At 56.1% G+C, this 17,320-nt stretch overlaps 2 protein-coding genes across 5 annotated transcripts; one reads left to right on the top strand and one right to left on the bottom strand.

Moving 5' to 3' along the window:
* Positions 1-228: 228 nt before the first annotated feature.
* EXOSC5 (exosome component 5) lies at positions 229-9,014 on the top strand. Of its 2 annotated transcripts, none has more exons than XM_025858597.2 (6): positions 229-442; positions 4,820-4,975; positions 5,488-5,609; positions 6,771-6,911; positions 8,030-8,119; positions 8,832-9,014. In XM_025858597.2, the coding sequence occupies exons 1-6, from the start codon at positions 295-297 to the stop codon at positions 8,922-8,924; spliced, it is 750 nt and encodes a 249-aa protein (XP_025714382.1). In that variant the 5' UTR covers positions 229-294; the 3' UTR covers positions 8,925-9,014. The 2 variants fall into 2 exon arrangements, with proteins under 2 accessions (XP_025714382.1, XP_025714383.1); XM_025858598.2 differs by having other exon boundaries at positions 231-442; positions 4,862-4,975.
* TMEM91 (transmembrane protein 91) lies at positions 8,077-15,218 on the bottom strand. 3 transcript variants are annotated; one of them, XM_025858601.2, is made up of 4 exons: positions 15,066-15,218; positions 13,890-14,128; positions 11,571-11,720; positions 8,077-8,181 (listed from the first exon to the last, which is right to left on the bottom strand). In XM_025858601.2, exons 1-4 carry the CDS (start codon positions 15,076-15,078, stop codon positions 8,104-8,106), a joined length of 480 nt encoding a protein of 159 aa, XP_025714386.1. In that variant the 5' UTR covers positions 15,079-15,218; the 3' UTR covers positions 8,077-8,103. The 3 variants fall into 3 exon arrangements, with proteins under 3 accessions (XP_025714386.1, XP_025714384.1, XP_025714385.1); XM_025858599.2 differs by lacking the exon at positions 8,077-8,181 and adding an exon at positions 10,740-11,020; XM_025858600.2 differs by lacking the exon at positions 8,077-8,181 and adding an exon at positions 10,740-11,020 and having other exon boundaries at positions 14,967-15,218.
* Positions 15,219-17,320: the final 2,102 nt, after the last annotated feature.

Below are 17,320 nucleotides of genomic sequence, written 5' to 3' on the forward strand. Positions count from 1 at the left end.
AACAGGCAAAGAAGAGGACAACCTAACCGGAGCCTCAGGGCGTTAGGGCCAGGGGGCCTCGGGTAGGACGAGCTCATGCCAAGGCCCGCCCCCTCTTCTCTACTCTCCAATGGCATTTCTGGATTTACGAGGCGGGAGTGGGAGGGGCCAGATTGTTAGTAAACGCGGAGCCACGTGCGGGCGCGGGTCCTGGCGCCCCGGACCGGCGCGTGCGCACTGGATACGCAGCCAGTACGCAAGCGCGCGCTTTAGGGCGGAAGCGAGAGTCCGCAGCGGCACGTGGGGTCTGGGGCGATGGAGGGGGCGATGCTGGCTGACGCCAAGATCCGCACTGAGTCCGGAACAGAGTCTGGCCCACGGGTCTCGGGCTGCAGCCTCCGGCACTTTGCGTGTGAACAGAACCTGCTCTCCCGGCCTGACGGCTCTGCTTCTTTCCTGCAAGGTAAGAACTTAATCTAGGTAAATACTGCGCGGGCCATGTTGGCCACGTTGTATTTGTTTTAGAAAGATGTTACAGTGTACCATGCAAAGGAGTGCCACTAGCTGATAAATGTCCCTGCTGGACTGTTGCAGTTCTTGCCCGGGGGGATGCTACCGGATGTGCCAGAATAACATATCTCTTCTTCCCGCCTACAGGGGAGACGGTATCGCCAATCCTGTCAAATACTCAGATGAGAGAGGGGCAGACCTCCTCATAAGACCAAATACTCCAGAATAGAAAAGCGCTCCCCACCAGAGTAAATATCTCTCTTGACTAATTTCGTTTTCCGCCTCCCCCACGCACACGCGGGGTCCATACACGCCAGGCTGAGGCAAACCTGTCCATATGCATAAATACCCTTGATTGGTAGATCACCACCACCGGCCTCATTACTCTGGACTGTGGCATGTCTTTTACCCAAATAAATAGTTTTCAGATTGAGAGTGATGTCCCCCCTTCTAACCCCAGAGATGCGGTAAATATCCCTTTGTGATACACATCTCTCCATATGAGTCTTTCCCTAAGTTTGGGGCAGGTCTTCCCTATTGGGTAAATATCCCCTTGCCCTAGCCAAATGCATCTCAAACTAGACTCAACTCCCTGACCCAGGTAAACATTCCTCTCGAGATGGGCCTAAGGATCACCCCCATAAATACTTCAGTCTCCTCACTAGGGTCATTACCTTCTGCCCAGGTGCAAAACCTGTTTTCATTCGTTCCTTGATTGAACACATATGTATGCGTGCTAAGCACTGTTCTGGGCATTGGGAATACGTTGATAAAAAAGATTTTAATTCCTGACTTAACAGTTTACATTCTAGTCGGGGAGACAGCCAAAGATATAAGTAAGTAAAATATATAAGGAAATGCTGTGGAGGAAAATACAGTAGGGAAGGGGGAATAGGGTGTGCCAGAGAGGATTGCGCTTTTTTTTTTTTTTTTTAAGATTTTATTTTTGACAGAGAGAGAGTGTGTACAAGCAGGGGAAGCAGCAGGCAGAGGGAGAGGGAGAAGCAGGCCTCCCGCCAAGCAGGAAGCCTGATGTGGGGCTCGATCCCAGGACCCTGGGATCATGACCTGAGCCGAAAGCAGACGCTTAACCATCTGAGCCACCCAGGGGCCCCAAGGATTGCGCTCTTAACAGGATGGTCAGAAAAGGCCTTGATGAGATGGTAACATTTGAATAAAGAGCTAAAGGTAAGGGAGCAAACCCTAAAGATACCGGGAGGGAAAGCATACCGAGGGTGGAGAAGGGGGGGCGGGGGGGGGGCAAAGGCCCTGAGGCAAGGGCGTGCCTGGTTTGTTTGAGGCATTGTCTGCAGATGGTGTGGCTGAAGCAGTGAGGAGGCTGGAGAGAGCTAAGGAGGATGGCCTGTCATTTGAGGCCCAGTGAATGAGCTGGGGGCCAATGCTCCCAGATTTTGCTCAGAGCGGTGACATGATCTGAATATATTTGAACAGACTCTCTCTGGCTGTGGGGTTGACTGTATGGGAGAGAGGGGAAATAGTGTTGGCTCAGACCAGAGTGGAAGCAGTGGAGATGGTGAGATTCGGGGTGTATATTGACAGTAAAACTGAGGGCGCCTGGGTGGCACAGTTGGTGAAGCGACTGCCTTTGGCTCAAGTCATGATCCCAGGGTCCTGGGACCGAGCCCCACGTCAAGCTCCCTGCTCAGTGGGGAGCCTGCTTCTTCCTCTCCCTCTGCCTGCTTATGCTCTCTATCTCTCTGTCAAATAAATAAATAAAATCTTTTAAAAAAAAAAAAGTAAAACTGACAAAATCTGTAGGTGGTTTGGTGTTGGGGTGTGAAAAAGAGAGGGATAAAAACCGAGGTGTTTTTCCCGAATCAGCTGTGCTGGCAGAAGCTGAGGAGGTCAGTTTGGAACATTAAGTTTGCAGGGCCTGGTAGACATCACAGTGACCACATGGACAGGGCAGTAGGACATACAAGTCTGCAGTTCAGAAGAGAGACCCCATCTGGACATATAATTTGGAATCCTCTGGCTATAGATGGTATTTCAAGCCACTGATTGGATGAAATCAAGAAAACGAGTGTAGCTGGGAAAGAGAAGACGTCGCAGGACTCAACCCTGGGTCCTCTAACCTGTAAGGAGCTAGGAAAAGAGAGAAGAGCAGCCAGGAACGTAGGAGGAAAACCAAGAGAGGGCACTGACCTGGGGCCCGAAGAAGTGTTTGAGATGTAAGGGCCCACCAGCTGCATCCATCCTCCAGACCTGTAACTGGACAGTCTGGACGTATGTCGTCCGTGACGCTGTCAAGAGCTACTCTGGTTGGGGCGCCTGGGTGGCTCAGTCGTTGGGCGTCTGCCTTCGGCTCGGGTCATGGTCCCAGGGTCCTGGGATCGAGCCCCGCATCGGGCTCCCTGCTCCATGGGAAGCCTGCTTCTCCCTGTCCCACTCCCCCTGCTTGTGTTCCGTCTCTCGCTGTGTCTCTGTCAGATGAATAAATAAAATCTAAAAAGAAAAAAAAAGCTGCTCCGGTGGAGTGGTGGGGTCGGGACGGAGAAGAAAAAGACAGCAAGTTAGAGACATGTCTTTAGGAGCTTTGCTGTACAGGGATCAGATACATGGGGCAGGAGTTGAAGGTGGATGTGGGTGCAGAGAAGAGAGAATTGTGGGAGCCACGTCCTTGAGAAAGTGACAGGGAGGGTCTCCCTAGGTTCATGGGGGCCACAGGCAGCTCGTCCAGACTAACAAGAATGAAGACCACCGTGTGGATCTCATTCTGTCGGTGTAGTTAAGTTCCCCTCTGAGGGCGGATTCTCCGGGAGCCAAGAGAATCCCTCAGTTCTGCAGCTCCTCCTCCCCAACCCAGGAAAGGTGCCCTGACCCCGGGGACCTTCCCAGGTCCTCCCCGAGATTTAGCTCTTCTGCTCCATTCACATGCCTGGAGTTTCTTCAACGTCAGAAATATTGAGGAGGGTGGGTCCTCCCCTGTTCTAAAACTCCCAAACCCCGGGACCCTGTGCAGACCCTGGAGAGAGTGTCCCACCTGCTTCTGGCCTCGGCATCTCGCACGGGGTTGTTAAAAAGGCGGAGTCCCAGAATGCACCGCGCACCTGCCAAGGCTGGCCCCTCTCCACTTGAAAGCACCGCGAAGATTCTGTGTGCAGGCCGGTGTTTTGAAGCTGTGCTCCCACTCTGTGTTTCCCACTGCAGATTGTGGGCCCCGCTGGAATGGCTCGTGGAGCTCCGATGCGCCCAGTTCCTGTGCCCTCCTACCCACCCCCACCCCCGCAGTCGACTCGGGATCTCTGGGGAAGGGGGCTGGGCGTCAGGATCTTCTCAAGCTCCCCAGTGATTCCGGTGTGCAGCCGATTCCAGTGTGCAGCCGGGCTTGAGAACCACAGCTGCGTTCCATAGTGTTTGTTTTTGTTTTTAAATGGAATAGAGTAGGGGCGCTGGGCTGGCTCCATCCAAGGAGCATGCAACTCTTGATTCCAGGGTGGTGAGTTCGAGCCCCACGTGGGGTGTGGAGGTCACTTAAAAATAAAAGTAAATAGGGAAAAATAAATTAACTGGAATAGAGTAGAAAGCATCAGAGTGTGTTGGAGCAGTGACAGTAAGAATTGTTTTGTGAGGCCTTTGTTCTGTTTACACACACAGACATTTGCATGAGTTTGGAGTGGCGCCCATGAAATATAGGTCTTATTGGGAGTTATGGTGAGAAAAGTTTAGAAGCCCCTGGTGTAGTCCAGTCTCTTCATTTTGTACAGGATAGAACTGAGGCCCAGAGAAGTGAGCCCAGTCAGCCAAGGTTACAGAGCCAGCAGGAGGCAGACAGGACTGGAAGCCAGGCTGCTTCTCCCCCCCCCCCTTTTTTTTTTTAAAGATTTCATTTATTTGACAGAGCACAAACGGGGAGCGGCAGGCAGAGGGAGAGGGAGAAGCAGACTCCCCTTTCTCAGGGGTCCCAACTCCTGCAGAGTTTGGGGACGTGAGCCTGAGGGAAGAGAGCCAGGTTGGAGGAAGCTTTGGAAGGAGCTGAGACCGACTGCAGTAAGGGGGAGGAAGGTTAGCTCTCGGGAAGAACTTCCTGTTCAAGTAAACAATAGCTAAAGTCAACAACTCCGCACGTGCCCCGCAGTGTCCTCAGTGTCTTATGTGGCTCACGTGATCGACATGATGGGCGAGGCACCATTTTCATCCCCATTTCACAGATGAGGAAGCATAGGCAGAGACGTGAGTGAAGCAGATGCTCAGAGAATCACTGCCAGCAGATGGTGGGCTGGACTGGGGGTGATGGGGGTGGGGAGGCCTGGCTGCTGGCCTGGTCCCCACACTCTTCAGGGTGCTGTGCTGGCCCCCCTCCCCCCAGGAAAGCAAGATGTGCATGAGACCTCCCCTGCTGTCTCCCCAGGGGATACGTCGGTCCTGGCGGGCGTGTATGGGCCAGCCGAGGTGAAGGTCAGCAAAGAGATCTTCAACAAGGCCACCCTGGAGGTGATCCTGCGGCCAAAGATCGGGCTGCCTGGTAATTGGGCCCAGCAGGATCTCCAGCTTCTTCCTCACTGCTGTCTCCAGTGTCCCCTCCGCCCTCACCCCCTCCCCCAGCTCTTGGTGTCTCCTGCCCACCTTAGTCTGTCCCCCCTCACTCCTTTTTCCTGGCTCTATCCCTCCTCCTTTTCTCTAACCTGTCGTTCCGCTCATTTACGGTCCATTCATTTACTCGCCCCCTCACTCCCGGGGCTGGATTCATGGGGATGGGAGTGGGCAGCAGCCGGGGACAACGGAACTCTGGGGTTTTCCTCCCGCAAGAGGCTCCCTTGCTGGACGCCAGAGGGGGCAGCGGTGAGGTGGATATCGGTCAGGCCCTGCCTCCTTCCCACTGGGGATCCTCTGTCATCCGTGCAGGGTCCTGCGCCAACCCTGGCGGAGACGGCAGGCTCTTTCCAGAGGCCTTGGGTGGGGCATATGGAGGAAGGTGAGCCAGATGGAAGGGAAGAGGCTGACAACCCCACCCCACCCCACCCCTGATTTCCCCAGGCGTCGCGGAGAAGAGCCGGGAGCGGCTGATCAGGAACACGTGTGAAGCTGTGGTATTGGGAACGCTGCACCCCCGCACCTCCATCACTGTGGTGCTGCAGGTCGTCAGCGATGCTGGCTCTGTATCCTTTCCCCTGGGCCGCCACCTCCAAGAAGTCCTCCAGAAGCTCCCTGATGGCCTCCCTTGCTCGGTTAGCCAGAAGGCCTCCAAACACTTGATAGATAATCCACTTGTTGAAGAATAGAATAGCAGACACAGCTTGAGGACTTACTGAGTGCCTGACACATACCAACTCAATTCTCACAGCATAACAAATAGGTGCCACTTTCATAATCCCTGTGTTCCAAATGGGGAAACTAAGGCACAGCAAGGTCAGTTCCTATCTAGTGATTGGCAGAGCCAGGATTTGAGCCCAAGCCATCTGCTCCCAGAGCCCAATGCCCCTGGCAGATGGGTGTTCTTGTGTCTTCATGTTTGAGGTGAGGAAGCAGGCCCCGAGAGGGAAAGTTGCTTGCCCAGGGTCACACAGCTGGAAGTCAGCAGAGACAGAACTCACGCCCAGGCCTGACTGCCTGCAAAGCCTGTGCCATTGACCTCCACTCTGCCCTGGCGCAATGCTAGGGGAGTCCTGAGCAGGCAGAGCAGTTGGGTCAGCAGCTTGGCAGAGAAAGATCCCCGTGGTTTGGTGAGAGGTTGGGGCCGAGGACCAGAAATGGGCGTTTCTAGAGGGGCTTCACAGAGCAGGAAACTGAAGCCCAGAAGGGAGGTAGTGGAGGGGCAGTGGCAGAGCTGGGACTGACTGACCCTAAAGCTGGACCCTTAGCCACCGTGATGGGGTTGGAGGCAGAGACTAGAGGAAACTGAGGCAGGGCCGGCTGTCTGGCTCCAGGCCCGGGCTCGCTCCTCCCTCTGTCACCTGGTGGTGGCTGCCTCCACATGTGATTGTGGGCGGTTCCTCCCCTCCCCGCCCTCAGTTTCCCAGAAAGTGCTTGGCACGTGCTTCAGGACAAATCTGTCGAGTATCGTTATGACCCCTGATTGAGGCTCAAGAGAGAGTAAGTCACTTGCTCAAGCTCACACAGCTGAGAGGTGGCAAAGGCGGGTCAGGAACCCAAGGCTGCCTGATTCCAGAACCACCCAGAAGCACTGTGCCCGCCCGCCTCCCCGTGATCAGTTAGGGAAATTGGCCACAAGCGCTGGCGGGCGGAATGGGGGCATGGGCGCGCTCTGCGGGCCATCCCTGTGGTGGGAGCGCTTCTTAACCCTGCCCTGTGGCACCTAGCTCCTGGCCTGTTGCCTGAACGCCTCCTGCATGGCCTTGGTGGACGCAGGGGTGCCCATGCGGGCCCTCTTCTGTGGGGTCACCTGTGCTCTGAACTCTGACGGCACCCTTGTGCTGGATCCCACAGCCAAGCAAGAAAAGGTAGGTTTGAAGGCCGGGCTGGTGAACGGCTGTGAGCAGACACTGCCCCTCGCGGCCTTGCTTCCCCGAAACACTTGGCTCCTATCACGTCGGTCCCAGTTGGTAAGCTCGGGTCTGTTCTTCAGGGCAGGTGCTAGAACCCCAGCTCAGACCCACTTAAGTTAAAAGGGAACGTATGGACCTTCGCTATGAAACTCAGAACAGAGGTCCAGCTAGACCCAGGGTCTCAAATACCATAAGGATTTCCTCATCTGGCTTCTCAGCCTCGGCTGTCTTATGCACATTGGTTCCATTCGGTTCCATTCTCTAGCCAGCATCTTGCCCGAGCCTGTGATCAGCCCCTAGAGCTCCATGCTTTCCTCACCAACTCAAGTTCACAGCGCCCAGGGCTCTGGTTATTCCGAGATATTCACCCCGTCCTGTGATGGGCGCATCCCGTCAGGAAAGCCGAACCCACCTGAGGTATTTCAGACCAGACAGGGAATTTACCGCAGGAAATGGGTCATGATTGTGTTGGAAGAGCCAAAGGAGCAAACAGGAGGGAGGGCGATACCCAGAGACTAACAGCCTGTAGGGAGCTCCCAGTCTGCGCTGTTGGGAGTCACAGGTGGGTCTGGGCACACGTGAGGCATCCTGGCTTGGCCCTGGAGCCCCCCCCCCCCAGCATCCACAACACAGCCCCTGCTTCTGTCAGAGTGACGACGGGATGTGGCCCTCCCTCCTTCAGCCTCCCCCCAGATTACTGGGGGCACCTAACTGGCCAGGGAGTCTGGGAAACAGTTTGCCAGCTTCCAGCCCTGGTGGGACAGAGCTGGGAAGGGCAGCGGGGGGCTGAGAGGTACTGGCTGATAACTGGCCATGTGGCCACCCCTACAGGCAGAAATACTGTGTCCGAAGCCCCTGTTGGGACCATGTGGGTGGCATCGGGGCATAGGAAGCACTTCACAGAAGGAAAGGCCAAGAGCATTGCCCAGGGAAGCAGGGGCGGTGCATAGACAAAACCAGGGGAAACCTACACTTGGGAGTGTGGGCTGGGGGAAGGGTAGGTCCCCTCTTTGGGACTAGCTGAGACTCTGCCTGAGGGGAGAGTCCAGGTGTCCTACCTACCTCATCCCTAGGAGGCCCGGGCAGTCCTGACCTTTGCGCTCGACAGCGTGGAACGGAAGCTGCTGATGTCCACCACCAAGGGGCTCTACTCCGATGCTGAGGTACCGGTGTGGAGATGGGGTGAAGGCCAGATCCCTCCTGGATGTGAGGTCTTGTTGGGACCCTGAGAGGTTGAAGGAGAGCCCCTTCCTTATGTCCCTTCTGTATGTAAAAGGCATTTTCAAACGTAGTAGGCACAGAAACCCTTTTGGGAATTTTAAAGGGAAGCTCCAGTCATGAGAGCGGAGGAGGAGAGAGCTCAGGTTGAGATCGGGAGGTGAGGCACCTCCAGCTCAGAGCAGTGCGCTCCCAGAATCCCAGTGCTCTGGTCTCCGAGCGCACTTCCGACCAATTCCTCCTAAGAGCCTAGGAATGTGTGGTGCTCAGGAGCTGGGGTCCCAGATGCCACAGCTTCCAAGATGATCTGGCATCACAGGGCCTGTGGCTCAGAAATTCTAGGTCTCCAGTTGGAGATGGGCCAGGTTCATGAGGCCTCGTCAGGATGCCTGGTTCCACCTGTCCATGCTCGTGGAGCTGCCGGAATCGGACCCCCAAAGCCCCCCCCCCTTTTTCTCTGTTCCCCGTCTAAGAAAGAGCCCACCAAGTGGGGAAGAAATAAAGGCCTTTGAAATATTCCCCTGGCCACCTACCCTACTGTAGGGGAGGCAGGAGGCCTGGGAGCTCCAGGAACCAGCCGGGGTCAGGGCAGGCTGTGGGGTCAGCCGGGCAGGAGCCGGGAGGCCCCAGCACCACCAGCTCTCTCTCCACCTCCAGCTGCAGCAGTGCCTGGCCGCGGCCCAGGCTGCCTCGCAACACGTCTTCCACTTCTACCGGGAATCGCTGCAGAGGCGTTACTCCAAGAGCTGAGACAAGCCGGGGCAGGGCGCCCCTCCCGTGGCCGCCGCCGCCCCCCACTACCTCCACGGAAAATAAACCAGCAGCCGGCCTCGCCTCTCAGTCCCTGTGCACTACGATGAGCTTGTGGGCCTGGGGACACGGACCCACCCTGCCGCCCCCCGAAAGCCCTTCCGACTGGGAAACCCCCCTTCCCCACCCGCCACCTGTGGGGCACCCAGGGTAAAGGATGACACCCCCCCCCCCCCCAGGTCCCAGGTTCAAGGAGCAGCAGGGTGAGGGGCAAAGAAAATCAGTGTTTGTCAGGTGGTGGTAAATGCCATGAAGAAAGCAAAGAGCAGGGAAGGGGTTTGGGGAGGGTGAATTTAATACGTTAGGGACATCTGTGGGGGGCAGGCTGGGGGGGTGCATCCAAGGGAAGCCCGGGAGGAGGCCTGCGGCAGGTGGGGGACCAGCAAGGCTTCCGTGTGGCTCTGTGGTGGTGGCTGGAGCAGAGCTGAGATGGGTCGGGGAGGGAACGGGCACGGTGGTGAGGCCCTGTGGGTCTTGGCATCCCGGTCTTAACCTGAAGAAACAAGCTCAGCAGCCAGTGAACTGCCAAATGTCACCAGGTAGTCCGAGTCCAGCCCCAGAGCCTGTCACTGCTCAGAAAGGCTGGGGAGACACCAGCACGGTCCTGACTGCGGTTCCCCGTCTGTAACCGGAAGTGACGGAGGCCCGTGTTTCTCATGGCGGAGGGCGTATGGAAATATGGGGGGGGGGTTAGTTGCCGTTTGACCGCTCGGTCCCTCGCCCCCCGTATTTAGTGGGTAGGAGCTAAGAACATGAGAGCATCCCTTGAGTAACTGTCCCACAGCTGGGCCACATGGTCGCCAGATTCTGTGGGGCACTGACATTTGGGGGTTTGCAGTGAAAATTATATGTCTGGCGGGCCCTCTGCTGCGTGCTTCACATGCTTGAACTAGTTCACGCAGTTCCCACAATTGCCCCCTTGGAGCCTGTGTCATTTTCGTCCCCAGTAACCGAGAAGGAGAAGCATCAAAGTCTTTAGCTTGAAATTCTGTTCCGTAAGACTCAGGAGAACTCCAAACAGAAAAGTGTTTTCTTCTAGTAAGATCCACTGGAATGGCATTAAACAGAGAAACTAAACCACCTGTCATACCATTACTTGGTCATCTCTCAGGCCCGCTCAGTGAGCACTCCTTGCCTCTGGGGAGCACTCGGGGGTCCGTCTGCTGGCGGGGGGGGGGGGGCGGGCTGCTAGTGCACTAGTGCCTTAAGGTTCCAGCCCTCCTGGTCTCTGGCCATGTGATTCCCATGGGGTGCCTCAGCTCCTGGGGCCATCTTTCTCCCCCAGAAGCCTGCACAGAATGAGGCCAACGGGAAAGGAGGGCCAAGAGATGGAGAGACCAGACCGTTCATTTCATTTGAGCCCCCAAGTCCAGTTTCTGCCACTTGCTATGGGAAGAGCTCAGAGGGATACTGCCCTCTACAGGGGTGACCCATTCGGTCCTCCCTAGAGCTCCCAGGGGTGGAGAAAGTCCCATTTTGCAGAAGGGAAAATGTGAGGCTCAAAGAGAAGTCACTTGGGCCAAGGTGGCACAGCTAAGGAGAAGTAAGCCCTTGGAACCCGGCTCTCCCTAATTCTCTACAGACCACGGTGCTTCGGAAAACATTCTGCAATTGGGAACCCTCTGCCCCTCGGATTCCCCCTTCTCCAGCTCCAAGGTCTCTGGGGACAGCCTGTCGTCACCCTGACCTGGTCTCAGTGCCCCGATCTCCCTCCTTCCTCCCCCCCCCAACACGCACACACACACAGGTTTGGCTGCAAGAGTGGAGTTTAATCTCACGCTGTGGCGGCCGCCGCCTCATCCACCCGGATTCTCCACGTTGCCCGCCGACACACCCGGGTCCCGGCCCCTGATTCACAGTGGGGGCCGCAGGGGCAACTAGGGCGGCTCTCGGGAGGCCAGGTAGGCGGCCAGGGTCACCAGGGCGGCTGCATATGTGCACACGCCCAGCCCGACGGCGAGGACCCCCAGCAGGAAGGCGCGGCGGGAGGCAGCCCCTGCCCCCTGGACGTCCCCCTTGGCCCAAGCCTTGTTGGTCTGTGGAGGCGTTGGGCAGCGGTGACTCAGGCATCCCCTCATCACACCCCGCTGCCCGCAGCCCCAGACCCTTCCCCTGCGCCCGCCCACACCGGCACACCCACGGGCTCATTCATAGATTCCAAAACCAGGGAGCAGCTACTGCGGGTCAGGCACAGCTGGGCACAGCTGACCTGGGGTGGCTAGTAAGAACAGACCTCTATTACTCGGTGCCACCGTACTAACTCATTTGAGCTTCACGGTGACCCAGAGGTAGGAATTATTCCCATTTCACAGTTGAGGACAAGGAGGCACAGGGAGGTTAAGTGGCTTGCCCAAAAATCGTAACGGGGTGTGTCAGACCTAGGATTTGAGCTCAGGTTCCTAACCACCGCTCTGGGCTTTCACTCTGAGACACTCATTTTACCTTCCCATGTTTCTGTGCCGATCCTTCTCTCCACCTTTGTTCCCCCAACCCACTGCCGCCCCCCATGCATAGCACCTCTGTTTCGTTCTGAATGCACCTTTTCTCTTCTATCCAGCCCCCTCCCGGCCCCACCCACAGACTGACCTTCTGGGCCAGGCAGAAGGCAGCGATGCCCACAGGCCAGAAACAGCATAACATGGAAAAAACAGCCAAGCCGAGGTGGTCGTGGGGTAGGAGTGGGGAGAGAAGGCTGCCCCCGTCCCAGTCCGAGTCGCTGTCACTGGATGACGCATCCTGTGGGTAGGAAAGGGCCTGAGTGGGCTTCTCCGCCCATCTTCCCTGCCCCGCTGCTCTGCTCCCCGTAGCCCCCAAAGACCCATACCAGGGCCTTCCCCAGAAACACCAAAAAGAGGAAACTGTTCCAGGAAGTAGGCTCTTAACTCTCTCCAGCCTGGATCCTCTTGAGGGGAAGCTATGCAACCTCTCTCCAAAGAAGAACCCCCATCCACAGCCAAAGCTGTATGTTCGGTGTCAAAGACTTCACAAAGTCCCACCACGGATACTACAATTTCAGAGTTAAAACTGGAGGCAGACACCAATGGGGACAGGAACCAGCAAAAAGTTGGAGACAGAGAGACAGCTCTGGTGGTCTAAGTTACTAGGACAAACCTGTCAGCTGAAAACTAAATTCTAGATTTAAAAAAAAAGTTTGCTTTTTTTAAATCTTGCATTAAATAGCTCGCATGATTTTAAGCAATTCTTGTAAGGCCAAAACTGCAATTAAAATCCAAGTTGGGGGCGCCTGGGTGGCTCAGTCATTAAGCGTCTGCCTTTGGCTCAGGTCATGATCCCAGGGTCCTGGGATCGAGCCCCGCATCGGGCTCCCTGCTCGGCGGGAAGCCTGCTTCTCCCTCCCCCACTCCCCCTGCTTGTGTTCCCTCTCTCGCTGTGTCTCTCTCTGTCAAATAAGTAAAATCTTTGAAAAAAAAAAAAATCCAAGTTAGCAGAGAGGGCAAACAAACAGAGAAGGCCTCTTTTGGCCCTGCAGCCAATTGTCAATCCCAGAAAAATAACCTCTCAATCCAACCGTGAACTAGATGAAAAGTGATCTCTAACCACCGTTGTGCCCCCAGGCAGCTAGCTGGCAGAAGCAAACCAACTCCTCTCTGGAGAAAGGTACGTACCTTCAGTCTAGGCCTCAAAATAATTTTTCCTAAAGATAGTTTTTGAACTGTGATGACCAGCATACAGTCCAAAGATAACCAGGCACACAAGAAACCCTAAATAGCAGAAATAATAAGGCCCTCCCTCAAAATCTTCAAAGAATGGAATTACCAGACATATAACGAGATGTCAAAGTGACCGCAACTGCCTCACTGTGGCGGACGGTGTTTCCAAAAACAGCCACAACCAGCTCTCATCCCACATGCTCTTCTTAGTGTGACTGATACTCTTCCCACCAAGGGGTGAGGTCTGTGTCCCCTCTCCTTGGGTCTGGGCACGCTGTGACTCACTCATAATTGGTAGAATGTGGTGGAAGGGATGCCACATGACTTCCAAGCATAAGTCAGAAAAGGTGAGGCAGTTTCTGCCTTGCTGAAGCACTCGGGCTGGGGGCTGGGGGCACAGTGCTGAAGCCGCCATGTTGTGAGGAGGCCCAAACCAGCCCACAAGGGGAGCCTCAGGCAGAAGCCCCAAGACTACATGGAAAGATACCCACCCAGCGCCCGGCTCCTTCAGCCCCCGACCGTTTCAGCTCCAGCCACTGGCTCACTGCAACCTCGTGAAGACCCTGAGGTAGAACCACCCAACCCAGGCCCTCCCAAATTCCTGACCCGTGGAAACCATGAGCCATAATGATTGTTGCTGTTTTAAGCAACTGAGTTTCGGGGTGATTTCTAATGCAGGAATAGTAACTGGAAAACCATGTGTAGGTAATAAAAGACGAGCGGGGAGTCTGGCCGGCTCAGTTGGTAGGGTGTGCAACTCTTGATCTCGGGGTTGTGAGTTCGAGCCCCAAGCTGGGTGTAGAGAGAACTCAAAATCTTTTTTTAAAATAAATCAGTAAGTAAAAGACAAGCTTCACAGTATATACAAGGAAGAAGAAATTATACAAATTAACACATTAATTTGAAAAAAAGAGACCAGGACTGACACAGAGAGAGAGAGAGAGAGATGAAAAGACAGAGAACAGGGGAGTCAGAAATCAGAGGGAAGACAGAGAGCCAAAGGTGCGGGAAGAAATGAGGGACAAATCTGGAGAGAAAAAGGTGAAACCAGGGGAGGCATAAAATAGGCAAAACCACAACTGGACATCTAGGAAGTCCCCACACAGTTGGGAAGTGAGACTCCAGGCTGAAGGCAGATACCCCAGCCTCCCACCTACCCCGGGGTTGGCCACAGCCCAGCTCGTTCGCCTCCAAGCCCCCTCCCCCAGCTTCCACTAAGGCCTGCTGTTCCTACCTCCAGGTCAGGGGGCCCTGGCTCCCCAAGACCAGCGCTCACAGAGGGAAGAGGCGGTGGTAGGAACTGCCAACCCCCCAGGGACTCTGCAAAGGCTGTCTCTCGAAAGGGAGGCCCCAGCTGGGGTTCCCCAGGCTTCTGGATGGGGGGCCCACAGCCCACGCCCGCCAGCAGAGGCTGTTGGAGCTCTCGAAGACTGGGGCTGTCCATGGCTGGGGAGAGGCTCCCACAGGGGTTTCCTGGAGGTAGAGGAAAGAAAAAAGACAAGTTGGAAAAGTCTCACCATCTTTCCCCTGACTCCTGACTCTGGAGAGATTCCTGGCAGACACTAGTTAGTTCATGGACCCTCAGACTAACGCGTTGGACAGAGACTGAAACTGAGGCCCACAGAATAAAAGAGGCTGGGCCAAGTTGTGAAGAGAATTCGCGGGGTCTAGATATTCAGTTCTGGGATTCTGTCTCCTCGGGCAAAAACCACATACCTGTTGCGCACTTATTCCAAACCATGCTTTGCACACTTACTTGCCCCATGAACCACACATCCCCTGTGCCTACAAGTCTGCACCCTGAATACCCAAGTCCCCTGCTACACATACTCAACCAGGCAAGCCCAACCCCCACCTCCAGGCACTCATCTCCCAAAGGGCTCCTTGTATACTTGCCCTGAACAACATCAGTTCCCATTAAATACCTCTCTGGAGCCCCCAACCTTCTTACACACTCCTCCCAAATGACCCCTTGCACACTCCTAACCCCCCCAGCATCAGATCCCCTATTTGCACATATAAGCACAGGTTTTCCACGCAAGCACCCCATCACTTACTTCCCTTGAACACCTGCCGCAGACACCCGGTCCACGCATCCCTCCCCTACCCCACCCACATCCCCTACGGCGCTACACAATTACCTGCACACCCACTAACTCCCCTACGCCTCCTCTTTTACCAGAGTCCACCTTTGCAACATTCCCCCATAACAGCCCCAACCCACCACACTCATACACACTCAACCACAAGGAATACTGCCACCCCACGATCCCCCCCGGGGCCTCCCAAGCCTCCCGCCCTCGTTCCAAACCTGGCTGGAGCCGATTTCCTCACCAAGGCTTCGCCTCCCCATCCCCAACACTAGGACCGGGCGGAGGGGCCGTGCCGCCCACCTGTGCCCCTCACTCACCGCCCACGGCCATATGTCGGGACCTCCCAGGCCCCTGCACCGACACCCGCCCCGACCCTGCGCCCCGCAAGTGGCACGGAACTCAGGGAGGCCCGCGCTCCCCGGGACCCCGGGCCTGGGGGGCGCGGGGTCTGAGCGTTGCGCTGGGCTCCCCTCTCGGCGCCCCAGGCCCGCAGCGCGCGGGGGCGGGGATGGGGGCGGGGCTGCGGGCGGCCGGCTCCGCCCTCCGCCGCGGCCGGGGAGGGGGGCCTTGAAGGCCGACGTCAGCGCCCAGCGCGGAAACCCTGCCACCGCAGGTGTGCGGGAGCCAGCGCGGGGCGGGGAGGGACTCCGAGGACGGCGGACCCTGCCATCCCGCCCCCGCCCCGAGCCCAGGCCCAAGCGCTGCGGGGAGGAAGAGGGGGCGCCCCCGATTCTCCAGGGCCTTCCTGGCTCGGCCCCGCCTCCACCCCGCCACTCTCCTTGCCCAATACTAATAACAGCCACGGCGGCTAAGTGGGTTCAATGCTCTTGGGGCTGTGCATGGGCACGCACACCCTGATTCCTGAGCACGGCCGAAGAGGCACCGTCAGGTGCTGTGCTGTGGTACGCAGAAGGAAACGGGCGCAGAGAGGCTGGGGACTTGCGGGGCTCACTGAGCGCCGACTAAGGCCGGACCCCTGGCCCGTGCCTGAGACGCTTTACAGTCACCATCGCATTGATTCTTCTCGGCAGCTCTCCCTGTTTCACAGATAAAGAAACTGAGGTTCCGAGCCGTGTGCTCTCTTGGCCGAGGTAAACAACTGGAGCTAAGACCGGCAGATTGCACCCCGGGGCTGTATTCGTAGCCGGAGGGGGGTGGGAGGGTGGGGGGCGGTGGGGGGGGGGGGGGGAAAGTCCCGGGGAAAGAAGTCCGAGGAGGGAGTGGGCCAGGAATGGGGTGATGTGCTGGTTATCAGGTGGTACAAGCGGCGGTCATGCGTCAGTGTTTGGACCCACACAGGCCCGACTGGCCTTCCAGGCTCTTCAAGGCACTTGCTGTGTGACCTCTGGATGACGGCATCACCTCTCTGAACCCTAACTCTTTCATTTGTGAAATGGGCGACACACTCCCTGCCTCGTGGATGTAGGTGTAGATCACATACACAAAGCACTCACATCAGGTGTGATAACCAACGTCCCACATTTCCCCAAAGCCTGGCAAGTGCAGGCACTCTGAATAGAGTTGATGATGTTGAGGGATATCATTATGCAGTACTGGCTCTATCAGTCTGAATAAGAGACGCTCCTCACCCCTCCCTCACGGAGCCCACCCGGCTTGCACCACCTTCTCCTTCCCAGAGGCCCTCCATCTCAGCCAACCCAGTCAGCCAAACTGGAGGATTCCCCTCCCGACGTGGGGCTGGCCAGAGTTCCCTCGCTTGAGGGCTCCAGGGCTCCAGGGCTCCGTGCCAAGAGTCCAGACGCTGGAGTTGGCACGGGCCCCACTCCTGGGGAGAGCAGATGGTGTCTGCAAGTGCACTTGGCTCAGCCAAAGTTTCTGACAGACGACAGGCGGGGAGACCCACCGGAGGCTAGACTAGAGGGACCTGGAGTGGGGTTGTTTTATCTGGGAGACATAACCTGTCACTAGCGCCTTAACCTGGCTCTGGTTGTTTTTTCATATAGCTTATCACTACGAAACATAGTCTGTATTTCTGTTGTTTGTAGTCTGAATCCTCCCTCCATCAGTATCAGCTTCAGGAGGGCTGGGATTTGATCTGATCGCTTTTGTTCACTGCTGTGCCTCAGGGCCTGGAACAGTGCCTGGCACAAAGTAGCCCTTCAATACATATTTGTAGGAAATGGGGGCGGGGGGGCATGAATTCCCACCAGCCTCGGTTTTCCACCAAATCTTGGAGAACTTTCTACTATCGCTCGGCATATCCGATGACCCAGAAATTCCACTCCAACCAGATGCGAATATATGTCCACCACAAGGCAAATTTCCATCCGATGGATGGGTAAATAAGTTGTAGCCTCTTCCTACGAAGAAAACTATACAGCAAAGAAAAAGGAAAGATCTACAGCCACGGGCAACAGTGTGGGTGAGTTTCACCATCAAAATGCTGAGCACAAGATAGAAGACACAAAACAGTGCGTACGGTGTGATTTCATTTGTATAAAATTCAAAACCAGGCAAAAGTAATCCATGTCGGTAGAAGTCCAGTTAGTAGTTACCCTCAGGGGCACTCTGAGGAAAGGTCATGTTCTTCTCTTGAGCTGACTTCTGATTA

Source organism: Callorhinus ursinus, unplaced genomic scaffold (genome assembly GCF_003265705.2).
Source record: "Callorhinus ursinus isolate GAN/ISIS: 27379988/994484 unplaced genomic scaffold, GSC_fseal_2.0 scaffold144, whole genome shotgun sequence".
Taxonomy (NCBI): domain Eukaryota; kingdom Metazoa; phylum Chordata; class Mammalia; order Carnivora; family Otariidae; genus Callorhinus; species Callorhinus ursinus.